General features: G+C 39.3%; 1 protein-coding gene across 4 annotated transcripts in view; it reads right to left on the bottom strand.

Annotated features, from left to right (window-relative positions):
- The window catches only part of cadpsa (Ca2+-dependent activator protein for secretion a), a 416704-nt gene that overhangs the window by 111468 nt on the left and 282055 nt on the right, over nt 1–23181 (bottom strand). For all 4 annotated transcript variants that reach the window (XM_067998838.1, XM_067998836.1, XM_067998835.1 and 1 more), the window contains exons 11-12: nt 16486–16698; nt 1963–2099 (exon numbers count right to left, since the gene is read on the bottom strand). In XM_067998838.1, the coding sequence (XP_067854939.1) occupies nt 1963–2099; nt 16486–16698 (350 nt within the window). The remainder of the gene's footprint in view (nt 1–1962; nt 2100–16485; nt 16699–23181) is intronic.

Here is a 23181-nt window from a genome sequence, read left to right on the forward strand (position 1 = left end):
CAAGCAGTTTGACAGCACCGAGGCAGTGGAGGGATTGAAAGAAGTGGTGGAGAGGTAGAGTTCGGCATCATTAGCATGCATGTGGAAGCTTACGGTGGGGCTCGATTTTAACTCCCGGGTGGGAACGCAGCAAAACAAGCAGCATGCCCGTTTGGCAGTGGCAGCAGGCAAGCTCGGCCTATTTTAATGGTCAGGAAGTCTGCGGAATGTGGCTGCCCATCTTTTAAAATTGGGTAGTTTCTGTCAGGTTTTTCCTGGCGGGGAGGCCATCACAGCTCTGCCACTCAGGCCTCAGGTTAAAATAGCAGATTGGGCCTTGATCTCTTCATTGGAGCCCAATCTTCTTATTTAAAGAGGAATCCGCAGGTTTGAGGGCATATCCTTGCTGCCTGCAATTCAACATTGCAGTCGGCCAGATTGGGATGGGAAATGAGTGGGTAAGTCCCCTGCTCCATTTTATCTGCCCGCCCACCTAGGTTCCATCAGGCGGGGGAGTTAAAATCAACGCTCATATCTACGGATGACGTCACCTATGGGTAGCATGTATTTGAAGAGAAGATGCACAAGGATGCATCATAGGGAGATTCATGGTTACAGTGCAGGGGTGGGAAGAGAAGCCTTTTGTAGAGATGCTGTGGCTATGATTGGATAGGTATGAGTGGAACCAGGCAAGGGTAGTTCCACTTAGCTGGATAACAGAGGAGAGGCATTGGAGGAAGATGGTGGGGCTGACCATATCAGAGGCTTCAGAGAGATCAAAGAGGGAAATGCATCACAGTCAAAGATACTGTTGTTCATTAGGGCCTTTTATGTGCTGTGGGAGGAGTGAGGGAGTTTCAGGAGAGGTGGGCACAGGTCTGGGAAGCAACAACGTGTTTAAGGACTTTAGAAAGGAAAGGGAGGCTGGAGATGGGGTGGTAGTTTGCAAAGACAGAGGGCTCAAGGATGGATTTTTTGAGGAGGTGCTGATGACTTCAGTTTTTAAAGGGAAGGGGACAGTGCCTGAGGACATTTAGAATGTCAGCTTGCAAATTAAACTTTAAAACACAATTCTATTTTTAACAAATATTTTGCTACTTTGTTATACTCTATGAACCCAATGTTAAAGTTAATTAGAAGTAAAGATTTAGGGTTAGATTTTCTTTAACCTGCCCCTACTGGGACAAACCAGGACTTCCACCTGCTGTTCCAACCTGCCATGACCCCCGGCGCAGTTTCCTGGGTCGGGGTCATTATGTATTCACGGCAGACTGCCACTGCAGCAACTGAGAGGCGAGAGGCTAGTTTAAATAGGCAGAAGGACTCCGAAGGCTGTAGCTAATTGTCTACTAAAGTCCAAGGCCAAGATTGAGGCTTTTCAGTTGGTGAGAAATCGGGAGAAAAATGGAGGGAGAGGGGGCCGCGACTAGGTACCTCCCTCTACCAGGAAACTTCTGGGCCTCCCCGCCGCCAGCCTGGAGAATACCACCAGGCTCCATTCACCTGGTAGCCCCGGGCAGCTGTGGTACAAGTGGCGGATGGCAAGCAAATGAGCTGGCAACCTGGGCCCTGCCTCTCTGCCAGCATTTGCATGCAGCAGGCAGGGAAGAGTGGCCAATGGCTCTCCTGATGGGGGTGGGGAAGAGAAATTAAGGTTTGGGCGGAAAGGCGGTAGTAGGCCTTGACCCCTGATTTTCCCCTCTATTTCCACCACAAGAAAATCCAGGCCTGAAGTGTAGAAGTCCACAGCAAAATTGAATAGCAATAGTTTCATGAAACAGAAACAAAATCTCCTACAGACTTACGAAATAACTTTTGTGTTGCCAGTATGTTAATAAATACATCATTTTGATTGTTCCAGCTCAGTGTATACTTTTTGGTCTTTTATGTTTATTTAAAATAAAATGACAAATATGTCAGCTCAAATAATTCTCCCACTGTTTTAGAAAGCGTTATAAATTTATAAATAAGCAATGTACTTGCCAAACAAGAATAGGAATCATTAAGTCTGTGGTCCAGAGTCAGCCTTTGTAGCATTTCAAAGAGCGTAGCGTGATCAAACATACAAGGATTGGCAGAGATAAATTCATCCATCCCATGCTTCTGCGCTCTGTCTGCATCTGTTTGCCAGGCACATATACAGAAAAGAGTATACTTAGAGAAAGACTACAAAGCTGTCAATTGAGAAGACAAACTGAGCAGGCAAGCTCTTTAGGATTATTTACCCCCCCTAACTACCCTGGGCTTGATTCATCTTTCATTTATTGCTTTCCAAAAACTTTTCATGCAATAGATTTAATCCCTCTGGAATATTATATTCAATTCCAGTACAACATAAATATAAAATATAATGCACACTGCACACAACCCCTATATCCAGCTAAGTACCATACTAGGTGGACTGATAACTAATTATTAACATATTTTTACTGTATGATATTATTTTTCACAATAGATTCTGCCATTCCACAGAATGCAATGCTAGTTCAGATTTTATTTAAGGATTGTTTTGCCGCTAGGTACCATAAAAACTAATAAAACCAATATTGTTTCCATTGTTGGTCCATTTTAGTCACACCAGTTTTCATATCAAATTTTAATTCTGAGAAGTTAAGCGAGAATTTTTTATTTGAAAAAGTGCATACTGTATATCACAAAAATGGGATCACAATAGTTTTACAATAGAATCAGTCTTAAAATGATATGCTGGTGCAAAACTAAGATTAGAACCATAATAAGGCCCAGTCCTGTCCAGGGAAACTTTACTGAAACCTGATTTCAAACAATAGTGAATGTTTAGATTGGGTATTATATATTTTTGATTCTTAATTGCACTTTCAAAATTAATTATTTAGAAATATATAAAATGCCCAAATAAACTGGCAAGACATGAACATATCAATAACTTTGATATCGAGCATCAATACAGGTGACGGAGGAATTTGCCAGACCAGGCTGGGATACCTGAATGTCGATCTTTTTGCTTAAGTGCACCTCCTGGTGGATTGACTGAGGAGCTGCACTGACATCATCTGTGTTGGTCTATTCCATATACCCGATCAAATTTATTAGTACGATTATGGGGACTAACTTATGTGAAGGAGGGACAAAACAGGCAAAAGATAACAATACAATCAACAGAAGGAAGTAGTGGTATCAAGTGGAATCATTTTAAATACATACAGATTACATTTTTAATATGCAAAAGTTATTGCTTAAATCAAGTTAATGGCATCAATTAAACAGAAGATCATTGCAATTTTTACAACTCAAATGAGTTAAGCTATGACTGTAAAATCATAGATGGTTAATATATGCAATGAAATTATTCATAATACTTCATTGCAGATTAAAATGGATTCATGACGGAAAACAGTCTGACACTTATATCTGTACAGCTAAACAAAAAGACAGAAAGGACTGGCACAGCAAGGTTACATTCTGCTATTTGCTATGAATTAATGAAGTAGGAGCATTCATGCTTTCTTTTCAAACTGAAGCCTGTAGGCACAACCACCTAGGGACTAACTAATTAATCTCAACATGCGTAGCTAAAATACTATAATCAGCCAAAGAAACAAAAACAGAAGCCATTCTGGGTGTGGTCAGATGCACCCTAGTCACTGGTATTTTCTTGTATGCGTCAGTCAAATTAAGGACAAGATTTCACGGCCTATTACATACAGTCAGTTTCCCATTACATGGGCTTTCTCCTCAAATGCTATGCAAATAAAGATGCTTTTTAAAATCCCTCTCCTTCTTACCGCTGTCTTGTGCATCCCTAGCTTTTAGTTTACATACAGGTCACAGGGTTATCCACTTGTATTTCCCAAAGTAGTAATGCTTTATTAAACTTAAGACAAGTGAGTTTTGACAAGTGTTATTAATGGTCAAGACTAGCATTCTGTTCAGGAAAATCAATTCATAAAGAAGCAATGTTTCATTACTTAGGTAAAATAAATAAAACAATGGTGTTTTGAAATGTAAATGCAAATTTAAAAGAACAAAATGTAATAATATAAGAAGTATTACTGCAGACATTGGATTTATATTCTTCTCATTTTGTGCTTGTACCCTATTCAGTAAATTTTAATTGAAAACTGCAAAAAAAAAGGTTTTAAGTGTCATCCACAAAGGTTCAAATATCCCATCAAGAAAAAAAAATAGTAATACTTATCGGTAATATGCAATTGTTCAAATGCAATTAATTTTCAGTGCTCTGGAGTCCATCATTTCTGTAACATGACTATTATTTCTCATTCAGATTTTTATATTTGAATAAAATAGGCAAATAAGTAAGCATTTATCATTAGTGCGATTTTTTAAAATCAATTGGTGATGACATGAAAAGAATGTAACTGATGTAGGTATTTTAAATCCAAAACTGGAAGATCATGGCAAAATTAAAATTTTAAGAGTGTTGAGAGACAGTTAAAGATACTTTGGACAGAAGCACCATAACATAAAGGCAGTCCAGCAGTTTAAATACCTAAGTGTCGAGTGAACAGATAAACATGGAAGTTTATATTAAACTGCTGCTTTTTCTGAAAAAAACCTCTGCTGGTGTATTTTTACAGCTCAGTGTGGACAGTAATGATGCAGTTTTATGCCACAACACTACTGTTAAAAGATCCAGACACATTAATTGTCCACATAAAGCCACAGCTAATATTGAAAGAGAATTATACTCTTTAAAAAAAAATTTCCTTCCATTTTTTAATGCAGGACTTTTCATGCACACTAAGTACAGCCTTTCCGCACCAAAGTAGAGGCAAGAGTGGTACAGTTTCATATGCATTACTGAGGCAGACACAGAAACACGTGAGTGAAGTTTGCTATGCGATTGGATTCAGATAGAATTCTACAGCAGGCTTGCTGATATTTTAATCCGGTGATACAGTATAAAGAATGGCTTCTCTGGGTCATGTGTGCTATTTGTATACCTCAGAAAAGATTAATCCTTTGCGTGCTATGCTCCCTTTTACAGCTTTCAAAATCTGAATATGTATCTGTGAGATTTGTGAAGATTATTTTTGGTAAATAATCTATGGTTAACATTATAATGAGCAGAATTAGAAAAATGTATAAAGCAATTAATTTGTTAATTTATAGAAGTCTATGGATAAATTAATCATATTCATGTCTTCTTTATTTTGATGCAGAAATATTTCTGCATTACCCGAGGAATGAGTCTGACTCCAGATAATAAGACAATTATATAAAGAGGCAAAGGCTTGTGCTTCGCATTCATCTACAGGAAATAATCAGCAAATCAATTTTAGCATTATTAATAATCAGTAATCAGTAATATCAGTAATCACAGCACTAACATCTATAATGATGCTTAGCGTTTCAAATAAAAAAATCATTAATATTAACCTTTTGATACATTTTACAGATTAAAAAATCACTAGTTCTAAGACATAAATCCAGAATGTGAATAACTGCAATAAATATCGTTATAATTATTCACATTCTATTTGTTTAATAATACTGGAAATAACCCCCAAACTTAACAGGCCTGTATCTGTGTGGTGGCTGTTCTAGAATGTTGAACTATTAATTTTTAGGGCACTGTGAATTATTACTAGGTACAAAATCTGTTTCTTATTGTTAATTACACATATATATAAAGATTACAAATGATGATTATATTTTTAGAACACCATCAATTTCCAATTAATACAAAGCTGTACTAGAATTGCCCATGTACTGTACACAGTATACATGCTGCATAATGGCAGATTTTATAATCAGTTCACTTTAAAGGATATCTTTAAATTAATTTGAATCTTTTAATCTGTAATAAGTTCAACTGTGTTGCCCCAATTTGGACCAGTCTCCTTTCCACTGGTCTGCTTAATGAGTCACACTGATAATTATCTGTCTCTAAAAACAAAAAGGATGTTTGAATTAAACAATTGCAAATTTATGAAACAAAATTTTAATAATAAACTTGCTTTTTTAACTCAACTTAGAACCTATTAGCTGTCATAGGGGATGTGACGATATTTGAAGGCTTTAAATTATAAATCATTTGAATAAAGATTAATCTTCCTAATATAGGAATTCTCAACTGCAGTGCTTTTTAACTTGTTAACAGCAGAGACAATTAATTTGATGTCATACAAATGTATTAACATTTCCTGCAGAAAGTTCACAATGAGATGTCAGACATGAAAAAGGTGACTTTCTATCACAGTCCTCTGGTAAATGCGCACATGTCATATCTCTTTGACATTAAAAGAATGAAGATCTGTTTTGGACAATAACAAACAATGACACTAGTCAACCTCAGCTGGAGAAGTGAAAAGAAGAAATGACAATGATTGATGGCAGCTATCCATTTTCAGATACTAGCTGCGAGAATGTTCTGTGGGGACTGAAGCTCTAATGAGAAACTGATCTACATTATTTTCAGCATTCTAAAATGTAAATATCAAAGATACATACCTTTTTACTTTCACCATCATAGTTAGTGATTTATAAATTCATCAAACAAATCAAAAAAAATTAAACAAAACTACCGTGGCATATTTCTGATGTTTTTCTTATTAAAATATAATATCTGTTTTGTTGGCCTGGATGACAGTCGCCTTGTCACGTCCCAGCATTCTGATAAAGGCACATAACAAGAACATGGCGGGCATACTGCAGGACACCATCATTTCCTAGTGGCCAAGAAGATGCTAATTCTATCTTTTTATTTGGATCCTTTAAGGAACTATAAGTGGTTTGCTTTAAGTAAATGATGGAAAATATTACAAAATGTGGGGCAGATGAGATAGCCAGCAGTTTTCAAAGTTAGTCACAAACAGGGCACTGACTGTTTATTTGATACTGATTTATATTCTGAGTAAAACTTATTTTAGATCCTTCCTTAATTCCCAAATATCAATAAAAATGGAATTATATGAATTTGTAAAATTCTAAATTAGTAACTCATGTATTTGATTGGTACCTTTAAATTAAGTGGCTTATAGTGTACTGCAGTTAAGAAAAAAACATGCACACTAAGTGAATTGATTAAATTCACTAGATTGTGGTACTGCATTCCTCAAATGTAGCAATTGCAATTTGAAAATACTAAAAATATTACAGCAGTATATTGATGATAAAATATGTAGCATTTAAAGCATACAAAACTACCAAACCAATCTAATAGGATAGCAACAAGGTTTGGTGCAAATACATGGATACTGCTTTGCATTTTTTGTTATATGGGAGTCTGAAGCACCCTTCCAAGTTTCACAATTACCTTGTATTTCCACCAAAAATGCACTACAGCAAAAGAAAACAAAATACAGAATATTTGTCAGGCATCAAACAGAAAAAAATAAGATCTGTCTTAAGTGCTGGAATTTTCTGCCTGTTATCCAACGGTAAGTCTATGAGTAAACAGGAGTATTTTTCATGATAAGGAGGGATGGCATCACCTACTCCTCGGTTTTGCATTCGGAATACTCCAAATACATATTTGCCAACTCCCACAACCTTTGCTATTGTCTCCTATGAGTAAAACCGGCATTAACTAAACTCCATGCAGTAACTTCCAAAACTAAAATCTCTTGAGGCTTAGTGTGATATCTTTACTAAAACGGCCGTAACAGATATTAGTAAAGTAAATGGAGTCCATTGCAGTGGATTTTAACACCAATCGCCCCAATCCATTTTTAATGCAAATCCTACCTGGGAAATCATATTTCAAGTTTTTTCTTGGATACAATGAACGACAACTGCTAATTCAAGAACACTGGGATCATTAATATCTTAAATAATTTCAATGCAGTATAATGCTTATCTAAGGTTAATTTTGGAGCAATGTCATAATACCTCTGTTTCCACACGCATCGTAAACACTTTACATACTAACATTCATGTGATACAACACATGTTGTTCGATAAGTATGGAAAGAATACAGAAAACCAGAGCTGGTATATAAATGTGGAGTTTATTTGTTGTGCTTATCCTGGCAGTAGACTATAATTACCACAGTGGTGCTAATCATTGCTGTGAAGAAACAGGCATTATGATATCATTGTGTAAGGCAATCTGTTTTCAAGCATTACGCAGTCAATTAGCTGTAGAGATAATTTGAACAAATATATTATTGACATCTTTTTGTGATGTTAATTCATTGTTTACATTGCATGGAGGTTAGAAAATGTTAAGAAATATCTAAGTCTTACTAAGAGGAGCCTTTGACAACAATATAAAAGCCAGAGAGAGGGCAATTATGCAAATACCGCATGCATCTGGATTTGCAGTATGGAAGCTTTCATGTCAAACCTAAATTCAGGAAGTATGAGTATTAAACTACAGAATTCTAAACATGATAGATTTTAGAAAAAAAACACATTGCATTTGTCAGATAATCAGTGTTGATTATCTGACCTGTGCCAGCTACAGGGAAGCACTTACCCTTTAGTCCAGCTAGAAGTTAGCAGGGTAAGAAGGAACAAACCAGAACAACATAAAGACTAGCAACAAGGCTTAGGAAAGCAGATAGGAGCCCTAACCTAGCAGCAGGTAGTGTCATTCAAAGTACTAGGGTTCAAGCAAAGAAAAATAAAACAAAAAAGAAAAGACAACAGAACATCTAGCAAAACACTTCTCTTGTGGTTAAAATCACCAAGAAATGTTATATCATACAGGTTAAATTGTAACAGCTTTGCATACATAATATGTAAAACATAAGATGTCCCAGTTTGCAAGCTACTTATTGCTCAACATAATTTCTACTGTTGTGGAACTGTCATTGAATTGACCAAAACCGAATTCAATAATTATGTAAAATGCAGGATTTAAAAAAAAATATTACTGTATGACTATCAATGAGTACAAACTGTCTGTTACATTCAGACAGCACTTTGTAAAGGAGGCCATAAATCAACACGGAAACTTTTGATAATCTATGAAGAGTAGCAAACAAAACTCAATGTAAAATATTTTTGAAATGATGCAACTTTTTCTTGCTTCATTAAATATGACTAATTGGCAGCATGAAACCCTTCTACTGCACTATATATCTGTATGTTAGTAACACAACAGATGTCATTTGAAACAGATTTCTTTAAGGTGAAATATGCCAACATGCAAGAATTTAATTATCATTAAATAAACAGGAAAAGTAGACAGCTGGCTGAATATGTATTAGAAAAGGTCACAGAGAGTCTAACACAAAACATAATGATCAGTTTTGATGAGGGTTTTGTACAGTAATTGCTTGTTGATCTTTGAAAATGTACTTTCACCGTGACTTTTTTCATTTAGGTTCTATTTTTAAATCTTTTATATATATATAAAATAGTAAGTATAATTATGTGTTTGGTGCTCCATTTAGTGCCGTTGTAAATGTTGAAAGGGCATTTAAACACATTTCATGAAAATTCACTGTTAAGATCAAAACACAGCAACACTGTTTACTTTCGTGTGAGTGTGTGTGATGGGCCATATGGTCCAATAGGGCAGGTAAAATAAGAGTTACGATTGGCAACAAAGAAATTGTGCTAAGGATTCAATGACCTACATACTGCAGATAATAATGTACAAAAAAACTTGAATCCAACATGCACTACTTATAACAAAAACAGAAAATGCTAGAAACACACTGCAGGACAGTCAGCATCTGTGGACAGAACAGATACGTTTACTTTTCAGGTGCAGATCCTTCTTCAGACTGAAAAATAAGAGGGAGATAGGCAGATTAATACAATCAGAAAAAAGGGGAGGGAGAGGAATCATGAGTGGAGTGATTGAATAGTCATCACAGTCAAGCAGCAGACAGAAGCATTAAGGCATTACATAAACAGAGGGTGTGTAAATAGCTAAGGAAGTGGGTGGCCTGGGAAATGTGAGAAAATGGGAGATGGAAAAACCTGGGGTCAGGTATCAAATTAAAATAGGTTTGCAAATAATGATAAAGCTAAACTCTGAAGTTACTGCAGTCAATGTTCACATCGAAGAGTTGCAGGGTGCTGAGGAGAAAGATTCAATATTGTTCTTGAAGCTTGTTGTGAGATTCTTAGGAACAGTGTACAAGATCAATGAGGTCAGAGTGGGAATGGGAGGGGGAGTTATAGGAGCGGGCTGTAGGAAGCTCATGATCACACTTGCGGACAGAACGGAGGTGTTTGGTAGAGTGGTCACCTAATCTTAATTCAGTCTCGTCAATGCAGAGGAGACCAACTGTGAGCAGCGGATACAATATGCTAGATTAGAGCAAGTACACATAAGTTGCTTTCTCACGTGGAAAGAATGTTTAGGGCCCTGGATAACTGTGGGGGAGGAAGTGAATCAGTAGGTGTTGCACCTCCTGCATTTGCATTGGAAGATGCCATGAGAAGGATAGCTAGAAGTAAGGGTGGTGGAAGAGTGAACCAGGGTGTTGTGGAGTGAACGCTTCCTCCGGAAAGCAGAGAAGGGGGGGGGTGGGAAGGGAAGGTGTGTTTGGTGCTGGGATCATGTTGTAGGTTCCTTAGCTATTTACACATCCTTTATGTCTTTAACGTCGTAATACTTCTATTGCTTAACCAAGATGATTCTTACATTATTTCATTCTTGATTCCTCTCTGTGTTGGTCTGTGTGTAAGTATATGCATATTTTTTCCTTTCTCCCATTTTTCTGATTATATTAATATAACCTCCACCTCCTATTTTTCAGTTCTGAAGAAGGATGTACACCCAAAATGTAAACTAGTGTGTTCTCTCCACAGATACTGACTGACCTGCTATGTGTTTCCAAAATGTTCTGTTTTTGCTTCAGATTCTCATCATCTGCAGTTACATTTAACATGCACTATTTATATATGCTATATAAATTTTTCACATGATTTGCTTGATCTATCTTTTGTAACCCTGTCACTCCCATGTCATCAAAGTACAACTGTTACTTGAAACAGTTAAATTATATTATAGACTTAAACTAAATATCTAACTGACCCCCACAAGAGCTTTATAAAGTAGTGGCATGAGGCAGAAACCTAGTGCTGAGCTATTGTACATAGGGGCAGAGCAGAGTAAAAGCTGCAGAGGTGTGGTTCACTTTGAGAATAATGAATAACTGGGAGTGATTACAAGACAGTGACCTAATCAAGGAGTTCAAATATTCAGATAATGTCAAAAACCACGGCAGCAAACCTTGAGCTTCGATTAGAATACTGCCTCACAGTCACTCTGAGTTATCTGTTATATATTTCTTATAATATGTACTGCTAATTTCATTGTGGTGAATTTATTCAGCTTTGGGACTCATTTTACCTGACACCAAGTCCTAGACCACTCTGTGTCATTACTGCATGATAATATTCACATTGGAGGATTTGTGATTGTGATGTTATTGCAGTATGATTATTGAAAAACATCTTATAGTGGAAATTATATGACCAGTATATATTATAGTCCAATCTTAGTTCAAGTATAGGTCCCAAAATATTTTACAGTCAACTTCGTTCCTAGTCTACAAAGGTTATCAAATGCTTGTGTGTCGAATTGCCTCCTTTTTAACCCTTTGACTGGGGTATGGTTAGCTGCATACTTTTAATAAAGCCTATTTTTGTGTAATCATGTCCCTTAGGTATTCTATCAAAGAGGTAATGTAAAAATTATAAGGTGCATATCTCCACAGAAATCATTGCACACTGTCATACCAGAAATGCTCATTACATAGCAATGCTTTAAGCACGAAAATGCCCAATGAATTCTCTGCAAATAAGGGCCTAATCTTCTGGATGATCCATGTTCTTTCTTTATGGGAGTCAAAGGGTTAACAGACAGGATGTTATCATACTGCCAAATCTTCATGGATAACTATTAAACAGTAAACCAAATGAAACATTTTACCTGTTAATAAACATCATCTTCTGCCAATAAGGCATTTTTTAAAAGATCTAAAATTCTGAACAGTGGCAAAATGTTTAAATATATATTAAATCTAATAGCTTTCATTTAAAATGTCCCTCTTATAATTGTACTTATACTCGATTTATTAAAGCTTCAATGAAAGTAGTACTTTTTTCGATTTTATGATGATTGCTGCGTTGCACAATTTCCCTCAAAACCAGCAGGTACCCAACTTTAAGTTAAATAAGTAGACAGTTCACCTTCCAACTGTTACATCAAATGAACAGTCAATACAGATTTAAAAAAAAAACTTGCCCAAAAAAATTTACAGTTTAAACTTGGAATGTTAGTTCGCATGAATAGCAGGATCTATTATTTTAAGCTTGGACAATTTAATGTTTTATAAACCCAAAGGTCATATCATATATAAACCTAATAATATTGCCTATCAATGCAGTTGAATTTATTTTGAATCGCAACATTAATTTTCATTAATTTTTTTTAGCTACTTTAGCTGTTGTCTTCTTGTGATTTTGAAATCAACAGTTCAAATTGTTGACATATCGGCCTAGAAATTTGATGGGGCTTAGAAACTGTTGCGCAGGGGCTTATGCGCATGCTGCACGGGTCTGTTCACATGGCTACAAGGACAATGTGAAATTCATGTAGGCAGCTCAATATAATAAGTTAGGTGTGCAGCCAGCGATACCTACACTGCTTATTGGCTGCGTGTCTGTTTGGGGGGGTGGGCGGGAACTCGGGCGTCTCTGATGCCATTTAAAGGCAGCCAGCACCTCTTAAAGGGGAGGTGCACTCTGGCTGCAGACAGCAGGGACATTTCACAGGTGGAAAAAAGGCAGAGGTCACCCAGGTTCTCTGATGCAGCGTTGTAGGCCCTGGTTCAGGCAGTGGACAGGAGGAATCCTGTTCCCCTCATGGGGTCAGAGAGCCCTCAAGGCAACACCTCCACTGCCAGTGGGAAGAGGTCACTGAGGAGGTCAATGCCAGGAGCTTAGCTCCCAGGACATGGCTGCAATGCCGAAAAAGTTCAAAGACCTCACCAGAATTGTCAAGGTAAAAATCTTACCTCTCATCTCAATTACTCTCCCCTCACATCTGCAGCCACACTGCTCACAACACTCCTCACCCCCGCTTCCCCTCACTCTCCCACAATCACCGCACCACACTTTACACCTCCTCCTTCTCCTCATACTCACACATTCTGCACCTCCTACTCTTACCACTATTGCAACCCTCATTTCCCCACACCTCACATCTTGCACACAATGTACGAATGATATGACTATGACAGGCACATTCTCAAAACAGCTCACAAGGCTGTCACTAACACCCTGTCCTTACCTCTTGCAGGAGAAGGTAGCACACAACATGAGGCAGAAGACCGGAGAAGGCCAATCTGGCTGTACACCCTTTCCCCGGAAGACGTGCTGGCCATCACAGGCAGAGTGGGGGGGGGGGAAGGAAAGTCCTGGCCATGGAGAGAGTGGCAACACTGGAGGAGATGTCGTGCAGGATTTCTTCATAACTTATCATCTGTTTCCCTTTTCCTCCATCTCACCCTACACACTCTCCATGACAAACTTCAGCTGCTTCTAGCAGCCAGTCATCTCTCTCTGCTCTCCCTTCAGACTAAAAGCTAGCCTTTGTCCCTCTCTTTCATTTCAGGTGGTGAAAATGTTGATGCTCCTGTGCTGCTTCAGGAGCAAGAGGCCAGCCTTACCGAAGGTGCAGCATCTGAACCTAGCAAGTACCAGCTCAGAGACAGGCACCATGCATACTTTAAAGGGTAGGTCAGATAAGTGGTCTTTAAGTGACAAATCACTGGCCACAATGTGCAGAAGCTACGGCAGGGGGATAGGGCGCCACAGAAGCCAGTTCACTGGAGGGAGAGATCACATACTAGCCCTGCTGCAGAGGACTCAGGTGCTGACTTTGAGTGCCCAGCCTACCGAAGAAGGCTGATGGGCAAGCACCAGAGAATGCTAGGTACAGTGGGCAGCCTGCCAGTAAGCTCGCGCTCAGTGGCTCAGAGCACGGAGGAGTGCAGCTCCTACTTGTATCTGGGTTTCGTGCAGAGCATGGAGACCGTTCTGTCCAACATGAAGGGAGTGGTTAGATCTATAAACACGAAAGTGGCATCCACCATGATGGAGCCGCTGCTGACAGCTTTAATGGCAGCTCACACCGCTGCTTCGGTGATCTCCCTGATACAGTGGTGAACAACAAACTGGGAGATTTTGCTGATGTAACCTGCTGCAGCCTGGAAACAGCTTGTTGCGTAAATTATACTGGCTACCGTGACCTTGATAGCCACATGTAGTGCTGTCCACGCCCTGGTTTGAGGCTCCAGTTGCGGCTGAAGCTTAGAACCCTTATTTAAATATTATAATGAGCCTTTTAAATGCTTTCGGAGCACACTCTGGAACCTACGGAGGAGCCCGATCAGATATGGCAGGCGGTGCACTTTCAGCACGGAATGAGCGCAGGCATCCCACCCGACATATTGGACCCTTAGGTGCCCGTTTCACGCTCATAAAATGGGAGCAGCGCGATCCAAATTTCTAGGCCATCAGCTTTTCTTCATCAAGATGAAGTATCTTTCCATTTACAGCTATTATACTATTTACAGGGAGAGTATATTCTAAGGATTTGTTCCATACCTAAATTTATAAAAGGAGATACCTGTGTACCTATTGGTGCCTTTTGATATTTTCTTGTGCTCCATTTTCTGCTTTATAAGTTAACTGTTGGTCAGAGACTGCCTGACTTTTTGTATCGAACTCCCCTCTTCTGACATCATGAAATTCCAGTCCGATGATTACTGTCAGGATATGATACTGAATTGGTAGGGATACTGAATAGATACTTTGCCTCAGTTTTCACTGAAGAGGCTAACAAAGAGGAAATGGAATAGTAGAAGAAGTCAAGGGGGATATTAAAACAGTTCAGAAAGAACAAAAGAAGAAACTAGCAAGACAAACTAGCCAAACTTTACATAGAATCTCCAGCAGAAAAACAGGCCATTCGGCCCAACTGGTCTATGTCGGTGTTTATTACCAACATGAGCCTTCTCCCACTCTAATTACCTCTTCCCACCTACCCCCGTACCCTTTATTCCTTTCTCCCTCAGGTATGCATCAAATCTCCCCTTATATGCATCAATGCTATCTGCTTCAACCCTCCATGTGGCAGCAAGTTCCAAATTCCAACCGCTCTCTATGTAAAGAAATTTCTCCTAAATTCTAATGAAACATCATCGACCTGAAACGTTAACTCTGTTTCTCTCTCCACAGATGCTGCCTGACCTGCTGAGTGCTTCCAGCATTTTCTGATTTTATTTCAGATTTCCAGCATCCACAGTATGTTGCTTTTGTACTCTTAAATTCTTTATATGATCTGTTTGTGCCTATCTTATATGTGTGCCCCCAATTCTGGACTAAGCCACGAGTGGAAACAGTTTCTCCACATCTACCGTATCAAACTGCTTCATAATTTTAAAGACCTCTATCAGGTCTCCTTGCAGCCTTCTCTTTTCCAAAGAAAAGAACCCAATCTGCTCAATCTTTCCTGATAGTTGCGTCTTATCAATTCTGGTAAGAACATAAGAAATAGGAGCAGGAGTAGGTCATACGGTCCCTCGAGCCTGTTCCGCCATTCAATAAGATCATGACTGATCTTCTACCTCAACTCCACTTTCCTGCCCTATCCCCATATCCCTTGATTCCCTTAGTGTCCAAATATCCATTAATCTCAGTCTTGAATATACTCAACGATTGAGGATCCACAGCCTCTGGGGTAGAGAATTCCAAAGATTCACAACCTTCTGAGTGAAGAAATTTTTTCTCATCTCATTCCTAAATGGCTGACCCCTTATCTTGATAACCTTGTAAATCTTTTCTGCACTTTCTCCAGTGCTTCAATATCCTTTTTGTAGTATGGAGGCCAGAACTTAAGAAGGACAAAACCCCAAGTCCAGCTAGATTGCACCCAAAGAAACTAGAGAGGAGATAAAAATTCAAGACAAAGTAATAGTGCGAGAGGACTGACAGACAGCAAATGTAATTCCTATCCTCAAAAAGGGACATGGAACTAATCTAGGGAACTATAGACCAGTTGGTGATAGGAAAAATACTAGAATCTTTGCTAAAAGATGAGATAACAAAACATCTAGAGACAGAGAATATAAGAAAAATTGTCAGCATGAATTTCTAAAAGGAAGGTCAACAGAAGTTAATGATGTCACAGGAGTTGGTGTTCCATCCAAAGTATCTGCAAGCAAGCTGCTTCCTATCAGGGTTGAAAGCATAAAATGGGGCAACAAGCAGCAATTGAGTAACACCGCTAAGTTTCAGGTAACTTCCTTTATAACATTTATGATTATGAGGCAATTCCTGAAAATATGCTTCCCCTTTAAGCACCAAAAAACTTCATTCAAATAATTTTCTTGTCCTAAATTTTCAAATTAAATACTGGAAATAGACACACATTCTAAAAATACCTGAGGGACATGGAAAGCCCATTCTGTACTATAGTAGCATCTATCAAATATCTTAGTTTTGTGCCCATTACGTTTTATTACCAAAAGAACTACAACTAACAGTCATGCACATGCAATTTCAAAGTAAATATAGTTAATAACTTACAAAACTGGGAGATGGGAGCATCTAGCTGCGGTACATTTCCTCCCTTGGCATTGAGTTTTTGGACTTGAGTTGGAGGTACAGGCTTGTGGGATTGACCAGTTGCACGGTACATTGCCTGAACCCAAAGGATGCGATCCTGTTCATCATCGCTGGCAAAGATCACAGTGTCTCCTTCCTTAACTGCATTAAAGAATGTCCTACCACCCTCCAAACCTAGATGGTGAATTATTTAATAGTTATATGAGAACACTGTACAATTGCATTTCTAAATCAGCAGACATTGCTACATGTATCTTTGAAACAGTTCAGGAACTGCATTAATTCTAAGGTTTCCTGGGCTCACACAGTTATTGCCAGTTTTGAGACACCTCTCCCAAATTGACTCTTGTTCATACACAAGTCAAAATTTTATGATCACACTCCTTTTATTTATTTGGAAATACTTTTAAAAACCTAGTAATGGAAGTGACATAGAATCCACTGCATAAGATGCCACTGAAATATAATGAAATTTCACCCATGTTGCAGCTTATAAAAACTTGTGTGATACATACAATGGACATTATCACTTATTTAACAGACTTTAATAACTGTGCAATATTTATTTAACATATTGGGGCAGAATTTGCTGTGAGCGGTGAATGAACGGAGACTTGCACTTGCCCATAGACTTTCTATGGGGTTTTGCACGGCAAATTGCTGTCAATCGAAGAGCCAAACAGCGTGGTGCCCTCTAAAGGGACCTGGGACCTGTGTGAACAAGGCAAGCAACTGCGTGTCTCCTTAACCAATCAGATTGAAGAATCGTTAATTATCAGCGCAGAGTCTGAACCAGGAAGTGTAAGTTAGAATAGTGAATGCAATGTCAAATCAGGTACAGAAAGCGAAATAGAGGGAAAGAAAGATTAGATTGAGAGAGATGTCCGGCATGGACACGATGGGCCGAATGGCCTCCTTCTGCGTTCTATGATTAAAACAGACAGAAAGAAAAAGTAAACAAAAAATGTATTTAATTTTTAAAAAATCTCCAACAATTAAAAGCTGAAGGAATGAGACTCCACATTTGTAAAAGTTAGTTTTCAGTGCCAGAGAGGTTGTTTGGCAGTAATTAAGACTTACCATGCCGTTAAAAGGGTGGCCTGACTGGAATGGGCAAGCCCTAACTTTCTGTGGCGAGTTTAGTCAATATCTACGACGTCAGCACAGGAACTTCACGTCGTTCAATACATTTGAATAGGGAGCCAGACGGCGAAATGCCGTTTACGCACAGCTTATGGAGGAGCGGGGCATCTCGGCTCACCACCACCTTCTCAAGGGCAATTAGGGATGGGCAATAAATGCCGGCCTCGCCAGCGACGCCCACATCCCATGAACAAATAAAAAAAAATCTCGGACAGCAACCTCCAGATTTCCACGTTTAACTTCACGTCTCCGCTTGCCGGAAGTTGCTGTTCAATTCGCGCATAAATATCGGTGAGTGGTGTTAGCCTCACCGTTATTTTGACAGTAAAATCTTATCCATTAAAGACCAAGAAGCCAATGCCAATTTGCACTCCTTTCATTTTTACATCACTATCTCTATTTTCAAACCACAATATATGTTTCCTTTTGGCTCAGAGTCTGAAAAATGTATTTAAAATGAAAAACTCAGGTCTTTAAAGCTCAGTCTCAACAGCTTAACATCGACGAAATGTTTAAAGGGGAATTCAATCCAATTTTACCAATGGAACTTTCAGTAGTTTACTCACAGAATCACCTGTCAAGTGTTCTCACCACTTGACAGGTGATTCTGTGAGTAAACATCAGGCCACTGCATACAGTCTAGCAATTTGCTATTTAATATTGCACAGAATTGTGGCTCTTTGAAACATTTTTAAACAAAGCAAAATATTACAATAAGAAATCATTTCCATGATTGATTTTGCAACATATTTATTATAATTTTATTGGATGGAAAATTATGTGGGGTGTTCTCTCTGCTGTCAAATTGCTGTCATGTGGCGGTCTGCTGTGGGAGCTCTAATTAATAAAATCCAGCCCTTTTATTCTTTTAAATTCTGAAGCTTTTGGAAGCAACTCTATTTTCTCTTCCCTTTTGTCATATTGTTCTGAAGGTGGTGACTCTTACTAAAGTAGCTTTTCAAAAGTGCTGGCAACCCTTTGATGCCTTCTCCCAAGTGCCCATTTTCACGTTAACCCAGTGAGTATTGGCATGACCATGGGGGAGGGGAACATCATAGCTGAGCCCTTTCTTGTCACGACTTGACGTCGACAAACATGTGCTCATTTCAGGAGGGGTCACTGGATATTATCGAGAGCAGGAAACATTTCTGATTTTTCCCTTGCCTGGCGAGGAGCATTGAGGTCAACTGTATGGAGATCGCCTTAGTCAGCACAAACTGAGGATAAAACTCAAGACCTACTTGCTCTATATTACAATGTACTACACCGCGTGGTGCATTTATGCAGTGATACACCAGGGGATCTTCTTATTCTTATTTTATAAATTCTTACCCTTTCTCCATCAAACTGGTTAATGTTGCGAGAAAATGTTTTCTCTTTCATAACGGGAACATATCACCAGAGATACACAGAACCAGAATACTTTGATCCCCGTATTCTCATCTGTGCAGCAATCCCTTTGTTTTAGGGGATTTTCCTAAGAATGTGGATATAGACAATGAGATGCCACAATGTGCAGGATTTCTAGTGCGGAGTAAAACTTAAGCTCTTGATGCCGTGGGGCTGGATAGTATTCATCTGTTGGTTCTGAATAATAGGGACATATGGATGTTATTGGTACCTGAATCAATATGAAGTATAGTGCCACAGAAAATAATGAAGGACTTTCCATGACGCAAGGGGTAAACTCCCCCTCAAATGCCATTAATGGACTTTATCTCATACAGAAGATGAGTGGGAGAGACTCAATAAAATGAGCCAAGAGCCATGGAAATCCTGGAAGAAGGGGATTAAAAATTGCCTTTTATTCACCTCCTAGGATTTAACTAGAGACCTTGAGAGAGGGAGCTGAGGAGTGGGGTGGGGAAGCCAGAGGTCAAAAAAACAGGGAGCATGTGGGATAGGAATAGGGAAGTAAATCAGAGGGGATTCTTCAAGAGGGAGGTGGAGGCATAAATCTGTTGTAGCAATGTGGCAGAAAGAAAGGAAAAGTAAAACAAGGGTCAGGTAAATAGCAAAGAGATTAAGGCCCCTAAATTTGTTAGCCGAAACTCCGCAATTCCAGCAGTATGAATTTTTGGTGCACCGGAACAGAGAGGCTCAAAGAACTAACTAAATTTGTCGTCGAGCCTCATCATAATAATTTAATAATTCAGCCGAGCTGTGGGCGCCAATTAGGCGCCCTGATGCAGCTTGTCTGTCAGGGCCTTATCAATTTCGCCCTGTGCCAAGGCCCTGACAGACTGGGGGGGGGGGGGTGGGTTTTGACGATTGTTGCGTGGTGGGGGGGGTCGAGGATTAGTCGGCAGGGCCCACAGTTGTTTAGTGAAGCCAGAAGGAGCATTCCTGCTTCTTCTAGCCACAAGAAACAACATTCATGTAAGTTTTGAGGCCTATTTTTGAGCAGCCTCCAGCAGCCCCTTTAAAGATCACTGGTTAGGCTGCTCAAGGCCTGGAAATCCTAGTTTGAGCTCGCACAGCACGACGTGGCAGTTGAGAGGCCCGAACCACATTCATTTTCAGGCCTCATTAACATTCTGTGGCGAGTCGCAGGCACCAAATGGGCACCCCGCTGCAGCATGCCGGTCTGATGATGAGGAAAATTGGCTGGTTACTGCATGCAGCTGGCAGCAAGTAAGGCCTGTTGGGAGGGGGCGCGGGAGGGGGGGAGGAATGGATCGTCAGTGGGCTGGAAGACTTCTGTGGGGCCCAGAGGAGCATTCCTGCTACTCCTGACCTCCCAAAAATCTTTTAAAAAAATTAAAAACGTAGCTTTTTGGAGAGGCCTCCAGCGATCCCTTTAAGCACTGCCGGTTAGGCCTCTTAACGCCTGGAGAAAGTGGTACTGATATATGCCATTCATGCTCCATCTATTTCTCCGTGAAAGTTGCAATAGAGTTGGTTGGAGCTCAAGGATTTTGCTGGAGGCTGAGGAACGAGGAGATCCAAAACTGAAGTGCTATAGCACCACCACTGGAGGGAGGATGTAATTACAGTGTTCACAATTTCACATAGGCAGTTTTCATTATAAACATGGACAATAGGAATTTAAAATGGAAAAAACGTTGACATGAAAGTGTGACAAATACATAACAATAAGGGCTTGGAGACAGAGAAGTGCATTCACATGTAAGGCATAGAACCCCTATTTGCGTATTTAAACAGCCTGTTTTGGTTTGGAGTGCAGGGCACCCATTTAAAGACCTGCCTAAAAGTTGATTCAGGCTGGAAAATAGGTGCACAAGGTCCCCATCAGATTTTCAACTGTCCGTCGCCCGTTTTTCAGGTGAGAAACAGGTGGTTGGTAATTCAAAGTCTCCCCCATTATACATTTACACTTATGAACTTTACAATTGTTTTTTATGAAGTTTTTTTAACATCAGCCTAAATTCGGGCCCTGTTTTATAATTATTACAAAACACTGTAGTCTACCTGCAGCTACTTCACTCTGATGCAACCGCACACAGATTTCATCACAGGAAAGGGAGGGAATGGCACAGCTTGCTCAGGTGCAATGTTAGAACTGAATTTAACCATGAAACAGCAGCACCTAGCTCAAATCGTTCGGCATAGAAATGTGAGTCCGAGTGAAGTAATTAGCTAGATTATAAAGGTTAAAGAATTAAACCAGTGCTCAATAATAATTATAAACATAACTTCTGTTATACAGTTTGCTTCTTAGCGTAGGCTTCTTTTTACTATGTTAAAGGCGCTATATAAATGCAAGTTGTTGTTGTTATTCTGATTTGTTATTTTCGCAGATCAGACAATGACCAGCATACTCCCAGGCACCACCAATGCTGTCCTTAGCCATTAGCAGGAGGACATGACAGAGCATTGGTAGAGACTCCTTGTCCGGTTTTCCTTCCTTCTATTTGTAGGGAGGAGTCCAGCATTTGTTTTCGTCTTACGTAAGAACTTAAGAAATAGGAGCGGGGTAGGCCATACGGACCCTTGAGCCTGCTCCGCCATTCAATAAGATCATGGCTGATCTTCTCCCTCAACTTCACTTTCCCGTCCTATCCCCACATCCCTTGATTCCCTTAGTGTCCAAAAATCTAAAAAAAATCTTCCTGTAGCAGCATGGCTGAGATTGGGAATTGAACCTGCATCCCATGCCTCCAGTGCATTGAGCACTAGTGGTCCAAAGTGCTGTATCACCCCTGAATAACAAAGCTATTCAATAGTATTATTTACACCTAAAGCACAGTGCATCTATACTTGTACATTTACAGGTGAATAAAATTAGTCCACAGAAGCCAGAAGCTGACCCAACAGTCCTGTCCTTTTTCATAGGTCAGCCCATACACTTACCTTCTTCCAATACCCCTCAAGGCCTCAGTCCCAGAAAGGCATCTAATTGATTCTTGAAACATTAATATTTTATGAAGATAACAGATCTCCTGTGGCATTTTCAACAGTGAGTGAGAAGATCCAGCAAAAAGTGATGGCTAAAGTGTAACAAAGAAGTAACTGTGATGCTAACAGGAAATGTGTGCTATATGCAAGACCTTTAATATGTCACTAGTTGATCTCCCATGGTGTTGCACATGTGAGTGAAGACAAAATGTAATCTTGAGATGAAGTGGAGTCAGAGGACAGGAGATAATTACAACAGGATGTGCAGACATAATTCAATCCACATTTTAAAGTCATATTCCTTATTTTTATATAATATACTTTGATTTGACATTATTTTATAGTTAAATGTCAAAACTGCTAGAAATTTGGGAAGCAGAGAAGTAGAGTTGATTGGAGCTTGAGGATTTTGCTGCAGGCTAAGGAGGTGGGAGATGCAAAACTCAAGCACTATAGCACCACCACTGAAGGAAGGATGTAATTAGTGTTCACAAGTTTACATAGGCAGTTTTCATTATAAACATGGACGTAGAAATTTATAATGGAAAACAGCTGACAGGAAATTGTGGCAAAAGCATGATAACAGGAAGTAAAGTTTGGAAACAGGGAAGTGCATGCACATGTAAGAATTTTATATATTATAGATAGATGATGAATCAGGTGAAAAAAAGATGTTACCTTACAAGATTTTCAAACCTTTTGTCAGGAACTTTTGAGAAGTTAACAGGATCAATGTACCCCTTCTAAAATTTCAAAGATTTTGCTTTTCACAGATTAAATTTGATTTGCATTACAATGTTACAATGAAAACTTGCAATTATCTAGCAGCTTTAATGTTCCAAAATATCCCAAAGTGCTTTACAGAGATGAGGATGGACACCAAGCAGTAGTTGGTGAAGATTTCATGGAGGGACCAAATGTGATAAAAAGGTAGGTTTCAAGGAGGACTTTGAATGTGTTAGAGAAGTAGTAAGACTGAGAAGAGGTTAGAGAGAGAGCTCTAGATTGCAGGACTAAGAAGGCTGAAATCTCTGCCACGGAATATAGAGCGGAGGGGAGATACAAAGAAGGTCAAGAATCGGAAAAGCGAAGAACATGGAATGACATGTACGGTTAGAAAGGTAAGGTGGGGTGACATTGTGGAGGGGTTTGTAA

This window comes from Heptranchias perlo, chromosome 17 (assembly GCF_035084215.1).
Source record: "Heptranchias perlo isolate sHepPer1 chromosome 17, sHepPer1.hap1, whole genome shotgun sequence".
Classification (NCBI taxonomy): domain Eukaryota; kingdom Metazoa; phylum Chordata; class Chondrichthyes; order Hexanchiformes; family Hexanchidae; genus Heptranchias; species Heptranchias perlo.